General features: G+C 39.9%; 1 protein-coding gene across 1 annotated transcript; it reads right to left on the bottom strand.

Moving 5' to 3' along the window:
* Positions 1-411: 411 nt before the first annotated feature.
* Positions 412-15844, bottom strand: C2H7orf57 (chromosome 2 C7orf57 homolog). The gene is given in 10 exon segments (XM_075494077.1): positions 412-504; positions 5789-5900; positions 5903-5927; positions 6951-7051; positions 12537-12694; position 12773; positions 12823-12935; positions 13712-13761; positions 13763-13907; positions 14410-15844. Coding segments are annotated over 9 exon segments (780 nt in total). The 5' UTR covers positions 13894-13907; positions 14410-15844; the 3' UTR covers positions 412-415.
* Positions 15845-16111: the final 267 nt, after the last annotated feature.

Raw genomic sequence — 16111 nt, 5'->3', positions numbered from 1 at the left:
AAAATATAACTGCACTTTTGTTTTATCTTTGGGCTTGCAAAGCAATCAGTATTCAAAAAAAAAAAAGAAATTATCTCACTTATTACTTAAGAGCATTCAGGCCAGAGATGGAGCACAATACAACTAAATAAAAGTTTCAGCATTTAAAATAATAAGGCTAGATTCTGTAAGTAAGCGCCCAGCTTTTGACTAAGGCATCTCTCTGAAAAACAAACATTGAAAACCCTTCCAGACCCAGAAGCTTCCACCGCTTTTACATGGAACTGCTGATGATTTTGAAAACTGCCAGTTGCATGACTGCATTGACTCAGAAGTAAATGAAACAACATGATTACTGGGGTAAGGTGAACTCGAGCAACACATTTCCATCCTTGAATTCAGTTAGAGCTTTTTGATTTGTCACACTACTTGGATTTCATGTCCCTTGGAGAACTGGTAAGTTATGCTTGTGCTGCAGGTTTCCATTATTCTGAATGCACAAACACAAATTCCAGGGTTTTCCACCTGCTTGTATAAAGAGAACTCTTAGGCTGTTAATATTCTAACTCATAGTATTCAAACTGTGATCCATGAAGACTCAGTTGACTAACAGTGCAGATCAAACATCTCCTTGGCTTGACTAAGGAAAGCTGAGTATACATTAATGGCACATTAGCAAACTTTTAAGAATGAGGAATGTCATGTGGATATTACCTAATGGTGACCAAGGTAAAAGAGAGACAATTTTTACAATAGGATGTGGTGTATGCTTTTAAAATACCTGAAAACCAGCACTATAAACACTTCTAAGAACACAACTACAGTAAAGCAAAATAACAGTGACCAAGTTAGGATCTCAGTTGTCTTCCTGTCTTTGCCTCTAACAATTGCCTAAAAATATGACACTTTTGGACAAGAACTCCAACACTGAGGAAAAAGTGTCCAAAAGTGAAGAGGGCTTAAGACATCAAATGACTTAAAGTAATGAAGTTACTTCAGGAAGCTTTGTACAGATCTTAATGAGAAAAGGAGACCATAATATGGAAAAGAATGATTAGAATTCTTGTCTGCAGGTCAGCAATATTGCAGCCACACAGGAATTCTTATTTTATGGAATAGATTTTGAGGGCTTTGGCACAGCAAGCACCTTCAAGTCTATGTGAACAGGTGATCTATAAATTTGTAAATATTTTTAAATACCCATGCTGGTTGGTTTTTTTTTTTTGTCACAGCATTACTGTCTCCAACTTTTTCAGTAAATTTGTACTAAACATGTTTCAGAACACTTTCTACAAAAAAAGAGATTGAAATGGATTCAATATATGCTTAAGAACAAAAAACCTTCTTACTCAACTGATGAGCATTAAAAAAAGCACTTGGCTGCCTTACCGTTAAGCAACTTAACTCTGGAGAGTTTCATCATAATCTCCTATTTCCCTTTTCTTTTATGTTTTGGCCAGTAAAGCATGTAACTGCAAATAGTATTTGCAAAAGAAGTTTTTTCTATGATAATAGAAGTCAGAAGATCAAAGGAAGAGTGAAAAGTAGTACTATTACTGATACTTATACCCTTAAAGTATGCTACAAAGGCTGTCACACACAAAACGTATTTTACTGTTGCAGTTTACCATTGGTGGGCACAACAAACCCAGCCGTCTATTTACAGACACTAAAAATAAAAGTGATAACCTTATCCAAAGACTCTGTCAAATAAAGATAGCTGAATTCCCAGAGAAGGCACGTTCATATGACTGAATAATTCTGAAAAATTCATAAAATGGTACTTATTTTTTTGGAGAACATCATGCAGCTACTGGTGATTACTGCATTAGGTGTAAAATTTTATAGTTTAAATCCTAAGGGTATCAAAAATTTCCCTCTTATACATACACAATTTCTTCACACAAGCTTATCTTTAGTGCTTCTCTATAATGACAGGTGACGGTTTTTCTACTGGTCAGGTTTTAATACCATGAGCTCCAGCTCTGGCATCCCCTGGTACTCTAGCATAGAAAAGTAGACTTCACCTAAAGCTCTGCTTTCACAGCAAAATTAATGGTTTCAATGTATCTGAACATAATCCACAATACACACTGTAAGTGAAAACAGATATAAGGTAGTAAATTTCCCCCCCCTCTCAGATACAGCTTGATGTAAGCTTTTTTTATGTTTGAAAAATTTTGCTGACTAACCAATAACTGTACATTTAGGTATTTTCGTATGTTTTAGCCTTTTATTTTTGTAAATACAACTTCGTTGAATTGTTGGTTACAATGAACAGCAAAGATGGACTCAGATGCTGGGTCTAACAACATCAACAGCAAAACTTCCACAAACTTTCACCGAAAATTTTGACGGGTCAGTTTAGCAATAGGTTTACCTATTTCCAATCAATTTTCATATCAAAGTTCTAAAGAAAAGCACTGTTAAGCCGAATCCTCTAAACATTCTGTTCAAATAAATTTATATTCAGTAATACATTTTAAAATCTTCAGCTCTTGGACTCAAAGTTGTACAATGTACTGAGTGCACTCTGAAAAGGAAACTAAAAATTACTGTTTTACTTATTAAAAACTTCACTTTTCATAGTATTGGCAAAAAATATCTTATTGAAATTACATCCACTTTCTAATGGGCTTTATAATAAATATTTAATTATTCATAAGATTTCAGGGATATATCCTAATTCAAGTAGATAAAAGAGCAAGTGTTAAAATATCAGTATATCTAACTTTTTCAAAATATTAAAATAATTTATATACATTGCTATTTCAAAGTACAAACTGTTTTGCTGGTGTGAATAAACACTGAGGTCTAGCATATAATATTTTTGTTGCAGTCAAAACTTCAGGATAAATAAAATTTCTATTTAACAGCTGAAAGTGCAGACATCATATATAGCTTAGTCCACACCACTGTTACCCAACAATGCATCTTCTATATAACAAGACTATAACAGGAAATGCCACCACGTCTTAATTTAATTATGTGGCTGGACACTATGACTGATCTCTTGTGCAGCAGGCATAGCAACAGAATTGTCCTAGAAAGCTGAATATCTGGTCTAAATAAATGTGCTTTTGGGACTAAGAAGGCATCCTTCCAGTGAAGGCTTAACTTTTTCACTGCAAGTATCCATACCAATTCAGTTCTTCCTATTTACATTTCATCCCGTACCGTACAGTTCCCCTTCACCTTTCTTTATGGCATAGATCATAAGTATAACTGTAGTTGAAGAAACTTGCTGGCTTGGACACATCAGTATCATGCCTGTGCCTAGTCAAATCAGCAGCAATATGGTAATCCTATTTTGACAACAGCAAAGGAGCACTAGTCTGGTGTAGGAGAGAACTTCTGTTTTGCTTCCTTTTGTTTATTATATTAAGAAAAAGTCTAGGAATACATACTGACAGCTGTTGCCTGTTCTTTAAAATTTGCTGTAATCAAGCACAATAAAGTTCATCCATATTATAAACCAAATGAACTTCTCAATCAGGGATGAGTTCAACTATATAAAGTAATCTAACAAACATGTAAATAGTGGACTATATAAGCCATATAAGACTTTACTTTCCTCCATAGTTTTTTAGGTTACTTATTACATCCATGAAACAGTGGCTTTGACTCATTGCTTGCAGGTGCTGATTCAGACTGTGATGGCTCTCAATCTGCAATAAAACAAGATTAAAGTTCTGAGGATAACTTCAACCGTAATTATATAAAGGTCAACTAAAATTTTCAGTTTCTCCTTCATGTCAAAATGCATACAAATTCCAGTACTTTTAATTTTTAACTAACAAGATAGACAAGCTACCTACAAAGTTTGCAGTACAATGCAAATCTATAACCCAACACAAATGGATTATAGATTTACATATGGAATGGGTTATATCTCCTGTCTGATGTGTCTTGGGACTTACCTTGCGCAAGAGATAACAGAGAAAGCTCCATCTCAAAAGGGAACTGCAAGGTGCTCATGCTGCCAATTGCTTTGGATGAGCAGACCAAAGTACCCAAGTGGGAAGAAAATGCAAGCAGTACCTTCAGTGCATACCTGAAAGAATGAAAAGGACAAGGTCAAAACTGAATCACGGTACATGTTTGGATGAAACATTACTGTTAAAAGCATTAAAAAAACCCGCTCCTTTTACATTGAGATACAGAATCAATCTCAATCGGAATAGCTATGATTAACAAAGGAGGGCAATACAAGCAAAGCAGGTGTTGTGTTATCTACGAATTTTTGAAAGAAAAGTGTCTCAAAAATAAGATGTATCTATATATGAAACTATGCAGCATCGTGACTTTTCAGCAGCCTTTACAGTATACTCAATTTTGTTCTCTATGCATAAGTGGTATAACCAAAACAGTATCATGATTACTCTGAAAAATCTTCAGCTTTCTTTACATCCCAAATGTCCCATTAGAGGCACACTACACATTAAAGAAATCAGCTATCACCAAATGAATGAATTTGAGGTTTCGAAAATCCCAAATCCTTTCATTTTACTCACAGTAATGGAAAATAAAAATGTCAGTGCACAAGAAAGTTAAATAGACTCTGAAGACAAAAGAAAAATATTCAAGGTTTTCTTTCATGCTAAGGAAGAGCACATTTAGGCTCCACGGTTGAGCTGTTAGGTCATCGCACCTCCCAAGGCACCATCCTCTGCTGATCAGAGTCCGGATACTTCAGTTGACTTTGAAGAGTGGCTTCTCAGGTTATGCACCCTCTTTCAGGTCCAGACCAAGATCTGGCTTCATCCCTTAGTTTTATAGCAGTTTTTCTTCTGAACCATAACACACAACTTCTAGTTTTCTGTTTGCCTGTTTTCTTCTGAGACGCACCTGGAGGAAGAGGTTCTGCACACACACAAAAAAAATTACTGCAGATATATTAATGGAAGACACAAAGAATAATTCAGGAAGTACTAAAGTGTCACAGAAACTAAATTAACTGGCCTCTAAGATTTTCACACATTGATATATCAAGGTCAAGGCAGCCATGGCAATCCTCAGTGTATACAAAATCATTCACTGATAAAAATAAAAAAAAAAAATCTGGAGCTTCCAATGTGTATGTTCAATAGGATTTTAAAAGGTTGCTATAGAAAACTGATATACCCACCATGGTTACCAAGCCACTGTAAAAAGCCTAAGTAAAAGGTCTTTGACAGAAGTAAGGGGAAATTTCTGCCCTTTAACCTTTATATCTAAGTGTTTTCAAGTGATGTCTTTCATAGCTATTACCATTGTGCATGACAAAGTATGGTTTGAAATCGTAGGTGAACATTGGATAACTTTTTTTTCCTCTCTAATAAAACTGTTGCAATGCCACTGTCTTCAATGATGCACATATTTATTTTGACAAATTTTTATGAACAGTGATCTATTTCTTAAACACAAGTATTGATGACATTTGTCACAGAAGTTTTCAGAATATTAGGGGCCAAAGACTACTCACAACAAATAGGCAACAAATATTTTATGGTCTGCTTAAATTTAGGAAGGAGGACAGCTGTGTGTCTGCAGCATTTTACAAAACCACATCACACAGAAGCCCTTGGATCAGAACAGAACATACATCTGCAATTGTAAAGATGAAAAGACCCATGAAAGCCCCTGCCTTCCTGACTACAAACAGGAGCATTCTTTTCTTTAGCTGATCATAGGGTATTGTAAGCTAAGCATAGTAACTCAGTAAGTCTCGTCATATTCAGAGAGAGCCACACAAACTATTCAGGCTACCTTCTGCTGTTACCTTGAGATCCCAACTCACTTTAAAAGAAACAGCTTTCAATAATTTTACCTTTGGATTGCTCACTATTTTCTGATGTTTCTTGAATCTTTTCTTCCCATCCAGTACACTGCTGAAACCAGTCAGTCCCATAACCATTGCTAATTAATTTGCTAAAGTTTACACTGCTTCACTTCTTCTTTGAGCAGGCCTGTAAATCCAAATATATTAAGGAAAACAATCGCATAAGTAAACAAAAATGGGTATTAGGTGGGAAAATTGTATTTTGCACAGAAAGGGCAATAGCGTTATAATTTCTTTCTAAGTAACTAAACATCTGTTCTCCATGTAATCATCTAACAAAAAACCAAAAATAAAGGACACAACTATGCCTGATTCAGTAATGTGTAATTTTACATGAGAAGAGCCATCCTTTTTATTGGAACTTTACATGCATAATACTTACACAGTTCTGGTCTTAGAGATGAAAAAGTGAAAAAGAGAAATTGCACAAAGAATGTCTAAGTAAAAAAGGCTGACAATACTCATTCTGTGCTGCATGAAGGTAAAATTGTCACAGATTTGCTCTGAAGTTCATTAGACAGTTTTATCACTTATTTTGCATGATTAGCATATTTCTAAAACATACTGGGATTACTGATGACTGTGTAATAAATTTTTAAGACAAAGTACACAGAAACAATTCAGTTGTGCACACAGCTGATGATTGGATTACATCACAGGTGATAACAGTAATTTGCTTAAAAGACTATTAACTTCCAGGTGTTCATTACAGTATGTTTGCTGTACCTGACTTTATATAGGCTACAGTTTATGTGTTTTCTTAAAATGGTAGTCCTATTTGTGTCTCTAACATATGCTTACAGAACTAACAATGTATATTGTTTGCATCTGTTCACTGGTATTGAGAAAAAACCCAGACAATTTAGAATACAATAAAAATGTGCTACATGAAGACATGCAACTGTATGCTTAGTTTTCCTAAAGCAAAGTTACATTGAATAGCTTTCCTATATGAGTTAAAGTGCTATTATTTTAACTGTTTGTAAAACTATTGTAGCATCACACATGACAGCAAGTTTAGTAGTAGTAAGGATCTACAAAGTCCATACGCATATCCACTAATCTCTGCAATTTCACAAGGAGTAATATTAGTTGCATGCACTAGTTGCAGGCTTAGGAGTTTAATGAATTTCATAAGCATACTACTTACATAGGTGGGAAGAAAAGCTTATTTTTCCCACTAAATTCCTTGTTTGTAGAAACATTCGGCATTCTGCTTGGATATTTGGGGTTTATAGCTGGGAGATTTACCTGTGTTAGAGAAATCTTAACTTAATGGTGTTATGATAAAAATAACCAAGAAGATTGTATGATAATATAGCCTTCAAAAGTGAATGTTATATTAAAGGCCCTAAATGTCTTCAAATTTTACTATCTTAGCTATATTATTTCCATAAGCAAGAGTAGAGGAGTATAAAGGAACAGCAAAGATAAAGCAGTACTTTAGTTAGCTATTCTAGATCAGATCAGTTCTTTGTTCAGTATGTCAATAATGCAAAATGTGCTCTCCACAAGCTTTTCCCTCACAGTACTCTTCTACCCAAAGTTAAGCTTCAAATTCAGACTTACCCATTGCAACCTCTCATCTTGGCTCATTTCTCTGTATGTAGCGTATGAAAACATCCCAGTCTTACTAAAGTCAGTGGGACCAGAAATTCATTTCCAGTTTAATTACTACTTTTTTTTTTTTTTTTAATAAAAAGCATAAAACATCCCATATAATAAGAAAACTGTTGTGGTACATGAATTAGATGTTTGAAATTCTAACAAATACTGATATATTGGGGGAAGCCTTCAACAGAAAAGTGTATTTTACTTTTATCATCATTCACTTGCTAATGACAGGTAAAGAAACTCAGTGTTGACTGAAAGACAGAAAGATAAGATGACACCTAGAAAGCCAGTGAATTGACATCACAAACTCTAGGACTGAAAGTTGGAAACCAAAAAATAATGGAGAAACATTAGCACACATATCAAAGCTGTTTATTATACTTTTGATCAATATCAACAGCTGCTGAAGGGTCAACTTACTTCCCTCTCAAAAAAAAAAAAAAAAACAATTAAATATCCCCAACAACTCCCAGATATTTTTCACTAATAGCTGCTAAGAAATTCTGAGGTTAAATAAAAAACAAAACATCTTTAAAGACTATTTACAGCTTCCTTCATTGGGGGGGGGGGGGGGGGGGAAGTCCTGAAGATGGCACAAAGTTTTCAAAGCTTATTAACAAAGTTTTTGTGTTATACTAATATATCCTTCTAATTAGAACCTAGATATTATTTGACCATTTTCTCTTTTAAACATGCAACACAGGAGAACACCCCATAGGATAAGAGATATAACTTGCAGGTTATATTAAAAAAAATCAGGACAGCGTAACTAGACGTGAAATGTATTGCTCTGTAAATTTCAAAGTACATTAAGTATAAAGATACTTTTCACCTATGTGGACATAGCTACTGCAATAGTTAACAGAGCAATAAAGTATGAACAGAGTGCAAAAATTAGATGCATCATCAGCAGTTGCACTTGGATTGCAGACACTACAAAACAACTCCCATAAAAACATCCATGAGGAGAAGATTCTAAAATAGATGTAAATGCACCACGGACTTCTCAAGGAGCCCGTGCACATTTAGTATGGAAAGAGCAAAGAAAAGTGTAATAGCATTTGAATACATCTAGTCAGTGAACTAATTAACAAGCCACTAAAAGAAGCAGTCCTGAATGTTCGGAGAGTGTAAGTTTTCTTATTTTCTGGGAGAAAGTGAAGCCTAGAACAGACAGTTCTACTGAGTCTGAAGCAGGACGTCAATGCAAACCAACATGTTAAGTCAGTGCTGAAATCCCTATAGACTTCAGTGGAGTCAGTTTTGTCAGAAGAAAAGTTCCAGAATCTGGTAAAGAATAAGTGGATGAGCTCCTAGATTTCAGCCTGTCTAATGTTATGTTGAAGCTTAAAAAGATTAAAAACTGGGGACACTTGTCAAAAGAAGAAGAGATGATACTAGCAAGAGCATGCAGTGACGTCGGAGGCAGTGATGTCAGATAAGGGGGGGTCTGTTGTCCAACCTGGAGGTTAAAAAACACGTTAGCTGCTTAGAACTGCGTTTCAAATCTGTTAACACTATTCTTTGCTGAAGCAGCCTATTTGTGCTTTACTTTACAAAAATGCTATGCTATTGTGCAAAAAATGATAGCGCCATCTTCTGTCTATCATTAAACTGTACCATTTCAGATCTGACATACCATGGAAGTTTCACATCCAGGACACAGTTACCTACAGTTTCAACTGACAAAAACTATTTAATTAGACAAGTAGAAATCATCAAACTCAGGTAACTTTTGTCACATATTGAAGGCATGATGGCACACAGGGCAACAAAGAAAAACAACTTGATTTGATAGGCAGGATATACAAATAGTAAAGAGATGAGATTCTCCTCTTGGCACTGAAGAGAAGCATTAGAAAAGGAAGTCTAATAATTAAAGAGTTCATTAAAGGGCAGGGGGAGGAAGGAAGCCTAGAGAGATTTTGTCTAAAGACAGACAAAGGCCCAACTGTTAAAACTGAAGTCCAGGAAAAAAAGGGGAAAGGAAAGGCAAGGAGAAAAGACTTGAAGGCTGCTAGCAAGTCTCGCACGCTGTTTTAAAGGTTGTCTTTCTTTTCTTGGTATTAAATGAGACAGGCTAGCATAACCTGCAGGTATCAAAACATTCCCTACTGTTCAAATCGGCTAACAAGTGACAAAAGGAGCAAGGGAACACACCAGAATTTGGTTTTGGAGGGCACCTGCAATCCCATCAGGTGCTGTTTGTTACTTTGCTGAGCAAATTCAGCATTAAAAGCAGACCCTTGTGCCACTACACCCCAATGGGTATAGCTGAGGAAGCATTTTCACTTTGACAAGCCTCTATTTAACAGCCATCAAGCTTCCCAGATAAAGCAAACTATGTAGGATATTTTTTACATGTGCTTGGTTTAGAGCATTTTCTCCCTTTGTGAAGAGATGGCAACAACATACCCTAAAAATTACTACCTACATTTATTATACATACACATTTATTAAGTCTCAGATTCAAGAAACACAAACTGTGATATGTATTGTGCCTGGCTGGTATATGAAGAACAATGGATACCTGCTGCCAGCATGGAAAGCTAAAAGCCCCCAGATGAAATCCTGGCTCCCCTGTGATCAAGGGAAAAATTCTAGATTACATTTCAAATTCTCGAGGTAAAATCCTGACCTCAGATGAGTAATCCTTTTGCTACAGCACATACGTATGTATGCATATATACACATACATTTTAGTCAAGTGCCTGAAAGAGATTACTTCAGACATGAAGTAGTACTCTTACTGGTGCCACAGAAAGATTGCCTAATGCTGATGCTAACCCTGATACCACCTCCAACTGATCTCCCATCCATACACAGGCCTGCCTCTTTCTTAAGGTCGTAGCATTTTCAACCCAACCTGGCTGGTCCACATGATGCATAGGCAAAAGGATGCTTCCACCTGGGCTAGTAGTCCATCACTTTGCCATGAGCACAAAACCTAAATCCTTCATGCACTAACATGTCTTTGCTGCTTTGCAAAGTTCCCAGAAGAACAAGAATTATCCCCGTGATTAAGGCATTAGGGAGGAACCACAGGATCCATCCCAAGGCATGGAGAACCATGTAATGGTCCCCCTGATCTCCAGTCCTCCTCTACACAGTGACAACCATAATATGAGGAACGGTAGAGATTCTAATACATCAGAACAAAGTGGCATAAAGGCTTAAAATTCCAGACCAAGGGCCCACTTTGGAACAATGTTTTCCAAACTGAGTAGAACAGGTACCCTTAGAGGTTAAAATGTTTTTGCACTTGTCCCTAGGGGTGCCCTTTGGGATTTATCTCCACAATTGCATCACGCATCTCTCTTCTGAACAACTACTTAGTCAGACTGGACTGACAAATATTTTCAATACGTTCAGTCTCAGTACTTGAGGAAGTTTGCTGCTGCAGTATCATCATGTAGTCAAACAAATAAATTTAATATTCCTTAGAAATTTGCCTGTGGTGTTTTGGAATACATCTCTTCCATTTCAACATACAAGATGTACGGTGAGAAAACTAATATCAAGACTGTTTTGTAGGGCTAGTCCCATTGTCTCAAAGACTCTTCAGGAAGGTACTCTTAAAGCATGGGATAGAAACCTCCTGTAAGAGGAAATACAAGAAATAGCTATGAAAGAAGCACCATGTGATGTTTCAAGATATATGAGACGCTTTTCAGGGTACAAGAAAGGTACTGTGAAGGACAACCATTTCCGAGATGGTGGTGTGGAGGAAGAGCTAAAGCTAGAGACATAGAATCTGCCTTCTCAGGCACCTAATCTTAAAGAAAAAGATTTGGTAGATTTAGTACCTTAGACAAAATTCAACTTCAGCTTCCAGAAGACCGGTGTAAATTATATATCAGGGCCTCAGCAGATTTAGAATCTGAGCTGAATATACAACATATATTCACTTTGTATTTGGTGATAAATAAAACACATGGGAAAAAGTTGACTGAGTGAAACCAGATCTTGATCAAACTCCACGCAAACAGAAATGGACCTCAGTCTCACTGTACCAGTCACCACGTGGGCTTGAATTACACTTACTGTTATCAAAGTTAAGTTTGACTCTTAAGAGTACTGAAGATAATTGGTTCTTAAGTAAGAGAGCAAGGGACAGCACTTCCTCTCCATCCTAGTTCGATCCTTTAAGAGGCTCTGTAGCAGGCTAAGTTTCTATTTTCAGTGCCTTAAATCTCTGATTGAAAAAAAGCTTCACCTACAAGCATCAGGCAAATTATAGTTTAAGCATACATTGCTTGTTTGCCTGTTTCCACAGATCAAGTGAACATTCCCAAGCCTATTCAGAAATGAGGTGTTCCCATTTACACAAGCCATCGTTCTGAATTTGCACTAGTGATTCATCTCAGCAAAGGCTAAGGATTTTTCTTCCTAAAACATCCAACATACACTCCTCTGTTCAAGAAGGGAGGTACTGGTGTTCAAGTACATCAAATGCCTTTCCATGTATACTCCGAAGACCTATGGTAAATGAGGCAACCAAGATTACAGAGGATATTAAAAAAACCATAAGGCTTCAGCATCTAAAATGGGCAGGGAGGATGAAAGAGGGAGTATGGGAGAGAGGTTTCCAGGACAAAATGCCCAGGTCATCACAGAAAGGTTTGTTCTGGGCATAGCTTGTGCTATACTTATTTTGTCTTGGATACATCTTCCATTCAAAGACAGCTAATGCAGTATCTCTGGGGACTCTTGCATTTTAAACTAAAACAAACTCCTTTTTCGGAAAAGTGTTCTGTTCCTTCCTCCTTCTTCTGTCTTCCTCCACCAAGATCACAAAACAAGAATTCTCTTCGCCAAGAGTGAATTGCAGGGGAAATACAGCATAAGAAGATAGAAACTAACTACTGGCTTTCATTCACACTTAAGTATACGTACCATATAATATGATTGGAACCTGTATTTCTGGTTCTTATGCTATACCTGCAGCACTTAAGAGAAACAAGGCTTTCTTCTCATTCTGTAACTGCAATATAAAAATTGCTTCTGGAATATAGAAACCCAGGTGAACTACAGCTTCCCTTCTATAAGAACCCACAAGCCCAGCCAGAGGTGTCTTCACAAGCTCTACAAAGCATCATCACAGAGTGCCTCTCCATCATACCTTCTTTGTCTTTGCGTTTTCTTTGTCCTCAGCATCCCGCTGCCAAACACTTTGCACATCCAAATCAAAAGGCCCTCTTCTCGGCTCATAACTATTACCATGATGGTCATCAGCCTTAAACTCTCTGCGAATCATAATCTGGTAGAGAGGAAATAGATCTCCTGCAGGAAAAGATTTAACACTTGTTTGTACAAGGGATACATATCTTGCCCTTTAGTACAAAAGTATCCTGAAACACTAATAGGTGAAGAGAGAACCCAAGAAGTTATGCAGGATCTCAGGAGACTTGCTGTGGGTCAGCAGTTGCTGGCAGATTAGAGCAGTGCGAGTGGCAGTCAGGCGCAGCATATGCTGCTAGAGAGGACCTCCTTGTCACAGGAGTGTAGTGCTTCAGTAGGTCTTGAGAGAAAAAGACAAAAGCCACTACTTTTCTGACTTCTTATCTGGTTGCAAAAGCATTACCTTTGTTTTCAGGTTGCTGTTGTATCAGGAAGAAATACTTGCTTTATTCAGTAAGGAGCATTTGTCTCCCTTGATAAAACGGACAGTCAGAACCTTGCAGTACTGCATTCCACTTGTACCTTGTTTATCTTGCTCTAAATGCTTTGACATGTTTCTGCCAGTCTGTTAATTCATATTTCTGGATTTGTCACCCTGCTCTAAGCGTGCATGCAAGCCATCTGCTCAAGTTCCTCAAGCTTCCTTCTTCAATAAAAGAAATAACAAAACCACAGATCACGGTGGTACAAGAACAGAGTACGTACAGCACTGTAACAAACTGAACGTCATCACAAAAACCACTTTATAAACCTCTTCCAAGTTTTCTGATTATGCTTTTTTGTGACAACATCATTTTCACCAGACCACTACCTAAATAGCCCAAGCATAAATTGTAAATATCTCACTCAAATGCAGCTAAACTGTCACCATCTACTTAGACCAGATACAGTGCAAAACTACCCATTTTGCTAAAAGGTACCTATACACAATAGACTGCAAGGATGTCTTTACAAGGTGACCTCTTACGTCACATTTTCAATTGCTCATTTTTTCCATAGGTTAATTTCAAAAATCCAGAGGATTCTTCTGTAGCATCTGCAAGCACTTTCTACCACTACACTTAAGCAAAGCCAAAGAAAACAAAGGAAAAACAAATGAGCGAGACGGACACTCACCAGGTCGGCCTCCTTGCTTTGCCAGCCTGACGTAAGCTGAATCGGTCTCTGATCCACTTCCTGCAGCACCCAGACAGCATTTCATGGGAAGCTTTTGTAAGGTCACCGAGACCCGGAATCTGGGATGTTGGAGGAAGTGGGCTCTTCAAGCTTACCAACTTCTCTGGTCATTTCAGTGGCATGTGGTATTACCGTCCTGCAATAATGGAAAAGAAAATATTGATGGTAAAAGTCAACCATTAGCATCCCTTTTTCAGGCATCTAACAAATCAAGCCCACCTGAAACTTGAGTGACATGCTGCATTTCAGCTTGAAGACAGAAGACCAGGCTTGCTTATTCTGGGGGATATAGTACATGCAACTTCTAGAGGATCAGATGCAACAAGGGAACACCTTGGTTTCAGTTTTGAAACAGCATTCAAGTTTTCACGTAAGGTGTTCTAATACAGGGGATCGTGCCTCTTCATGCAGAAAACTATTTCCAAGGACACCAAGAGCAGCAAGAGGCACAGAAGACAGCAGGAAACACTTAAGCCTTGATTTCCTTTCCTCCTCCCCCGTTAACAAAAGCAAACACAGTACCTGCCCGTTTGCAGGTCTTTATTTGTAAAACAAACAAACCAAATCCCCAAACCGTCCACCTCCCCAAATAAAAAAAAAAAAAACCCCACCCAACACCCTACCTCTCAATACATTACCTTCTCACCTTCTAGTGAGCAAAAAGAAAATGTAAATAAATACTTATTAATGGGAAAATGGAGTGGCCAACAAGGAAGAAAAAGACAGTCTAAGGAATTATGCCATGAAAGGTGCACAGGACACATACTGAAATGACTCCCAGTGCAGCAAATTTCGTTGGTGTAAGGAAACTATCTTAAGGCAGGCAGCCTATTAAGGAGTTCTTAGGTACACACAAATGTTAGCTATGCTGAAACCCAGCTGCAAGAAATAACAACCCAAAGCACTTGCTCTCTCTGGTATCAAGGGCAAAGAAACATTAGGCCGTACTTGCTGTCACTTCACTAATTGGTCCATCAGAAACTGTGCAACCTAATTATTCCAAATGCTCTCCTTTGCACTTTGCTAGGTTGCCACTGTCTTGGATCTCTACTGCATGCCGTGGCTTAAGATTAAAAAACAAAATCGGCATTTCCTCTAAAAAGGATCAGCAAGCCTAGTCGAACAGGCTGCGCTCTACCAGGCTTCACCTAGAGGGCAAAGTGCTTCGGAGTGCTTTTCTCCACCTGACATCTTCTAGAAGACCTCTGCAAAAGGAGGAAACGCCGTCATTCAGAGTGCAAGAGGACACCAGGTAAAATGACTCGGGGACGGCAAAGGTGCTTAGAGCTCAGCCAGTACTTGAGGAAACTCAGCCAGGTGGGAACCGGGCGCTGCACGCGTGGCTCCCTCCGTGGCTACAGGTGCAGTCCCTCCGTGGCTGCACCTTACCGTGCCGTTAATTTCCATCCCACAGCGACGGGCCGTGGGGCCTGACGGAAAGCCTACCGAGCGGCGAGCCGGCACCTCTCCTTGCACGGGAGCGCTGAGCAGCACCAGCACAAAGCCACTGCGGCCACCTGGGGTAGAGAAGCCAGAGAAAGGAACCGGCGAAGCGGGTGCAGCGACCGACAGCTCCTCCGTTTGCCCGCCCAGCAGATAAAGGCGGGTACGCAGAAAGGCGCATCACGGCGCGGCCGGAGCACGCGTGGGGTCCCGCGCTGCGGGGAAGGCTGCCGCGACGGAGCGGCTGCCGAGCGACTGCGGCCAGCGCCCGCCTCAGAGCACGCCCCGAGCCCCCTTCTGACGGGAGGCGAAGGCAAGCCTCAGGGCGGAGTAAGGCTCACGCCGGAGGCAGAGCGGGACAGCCCGGCTAACGCCACCTCCCTCCGCAGGAGGCTGAGCGCGGCACCGTACTCGCCACGGGCGGCAGCAGCGGCGCCGCCAGGCGAGGTCTGAGCGGCTCCCGCTCCTCACAGCCGGCGCCTGACTGGGAGAGAGGCGGGAGCCGTGCCCGCCGCTGCCCTTGCCGCCGCCCCCCGCCCGAAGAGGGACGCCCGCCAGCTGCGAGCCGCCCGCGGCGCCACCACCCGCCCCAGCCGCGCCGCTCCCGACGCGCGGGCCAGACACGGCAACGGCAACGGGGGCCGGCCGCGGCCGGTCGCGCACCGCCCCGCGCGGGCGGGGCCTCTAGCCGCCGAGGGCCGCGCGCAGGCGCCCAAGGCCCGCCCCACTCCCCCGGTCAGGGGAGCCGGCGCCATCTTCCGGTGGCCCGGCTGGCTGGCGGCGGGCGGCTGCGGGTGTCGCTGCCCCGCGGGCGGGCAGCCGAGTCCCTCTCCCTTCCCTCACCGTCCGCGGCCTGTGGTGGGAGACCTCTTCCTCTTCCCGCCCTGGGCTGCACAA

The sequence above is a fragment of the Mycteria americana genome, chromosome 2 (assembly GCF_035582795.1).
Source record: "Mycteria americana isolate JAX WOST 10 ecotype Jacksonville Zoo and Gardens chromosome 2, USCA_MyAme_1.0, whole genome shotgun sequence".
NCBI lineage: Eukaryota > Metazoa > Chordata > Aves > Ciconiiformes > Ciconiidae > Mycteria > Mycteria americana.
The sequence above is the reverse complement of the archived record's forward strand: the minus strand, read 5'-3'. Positions and strand labels throughout refer to the sequence as shown.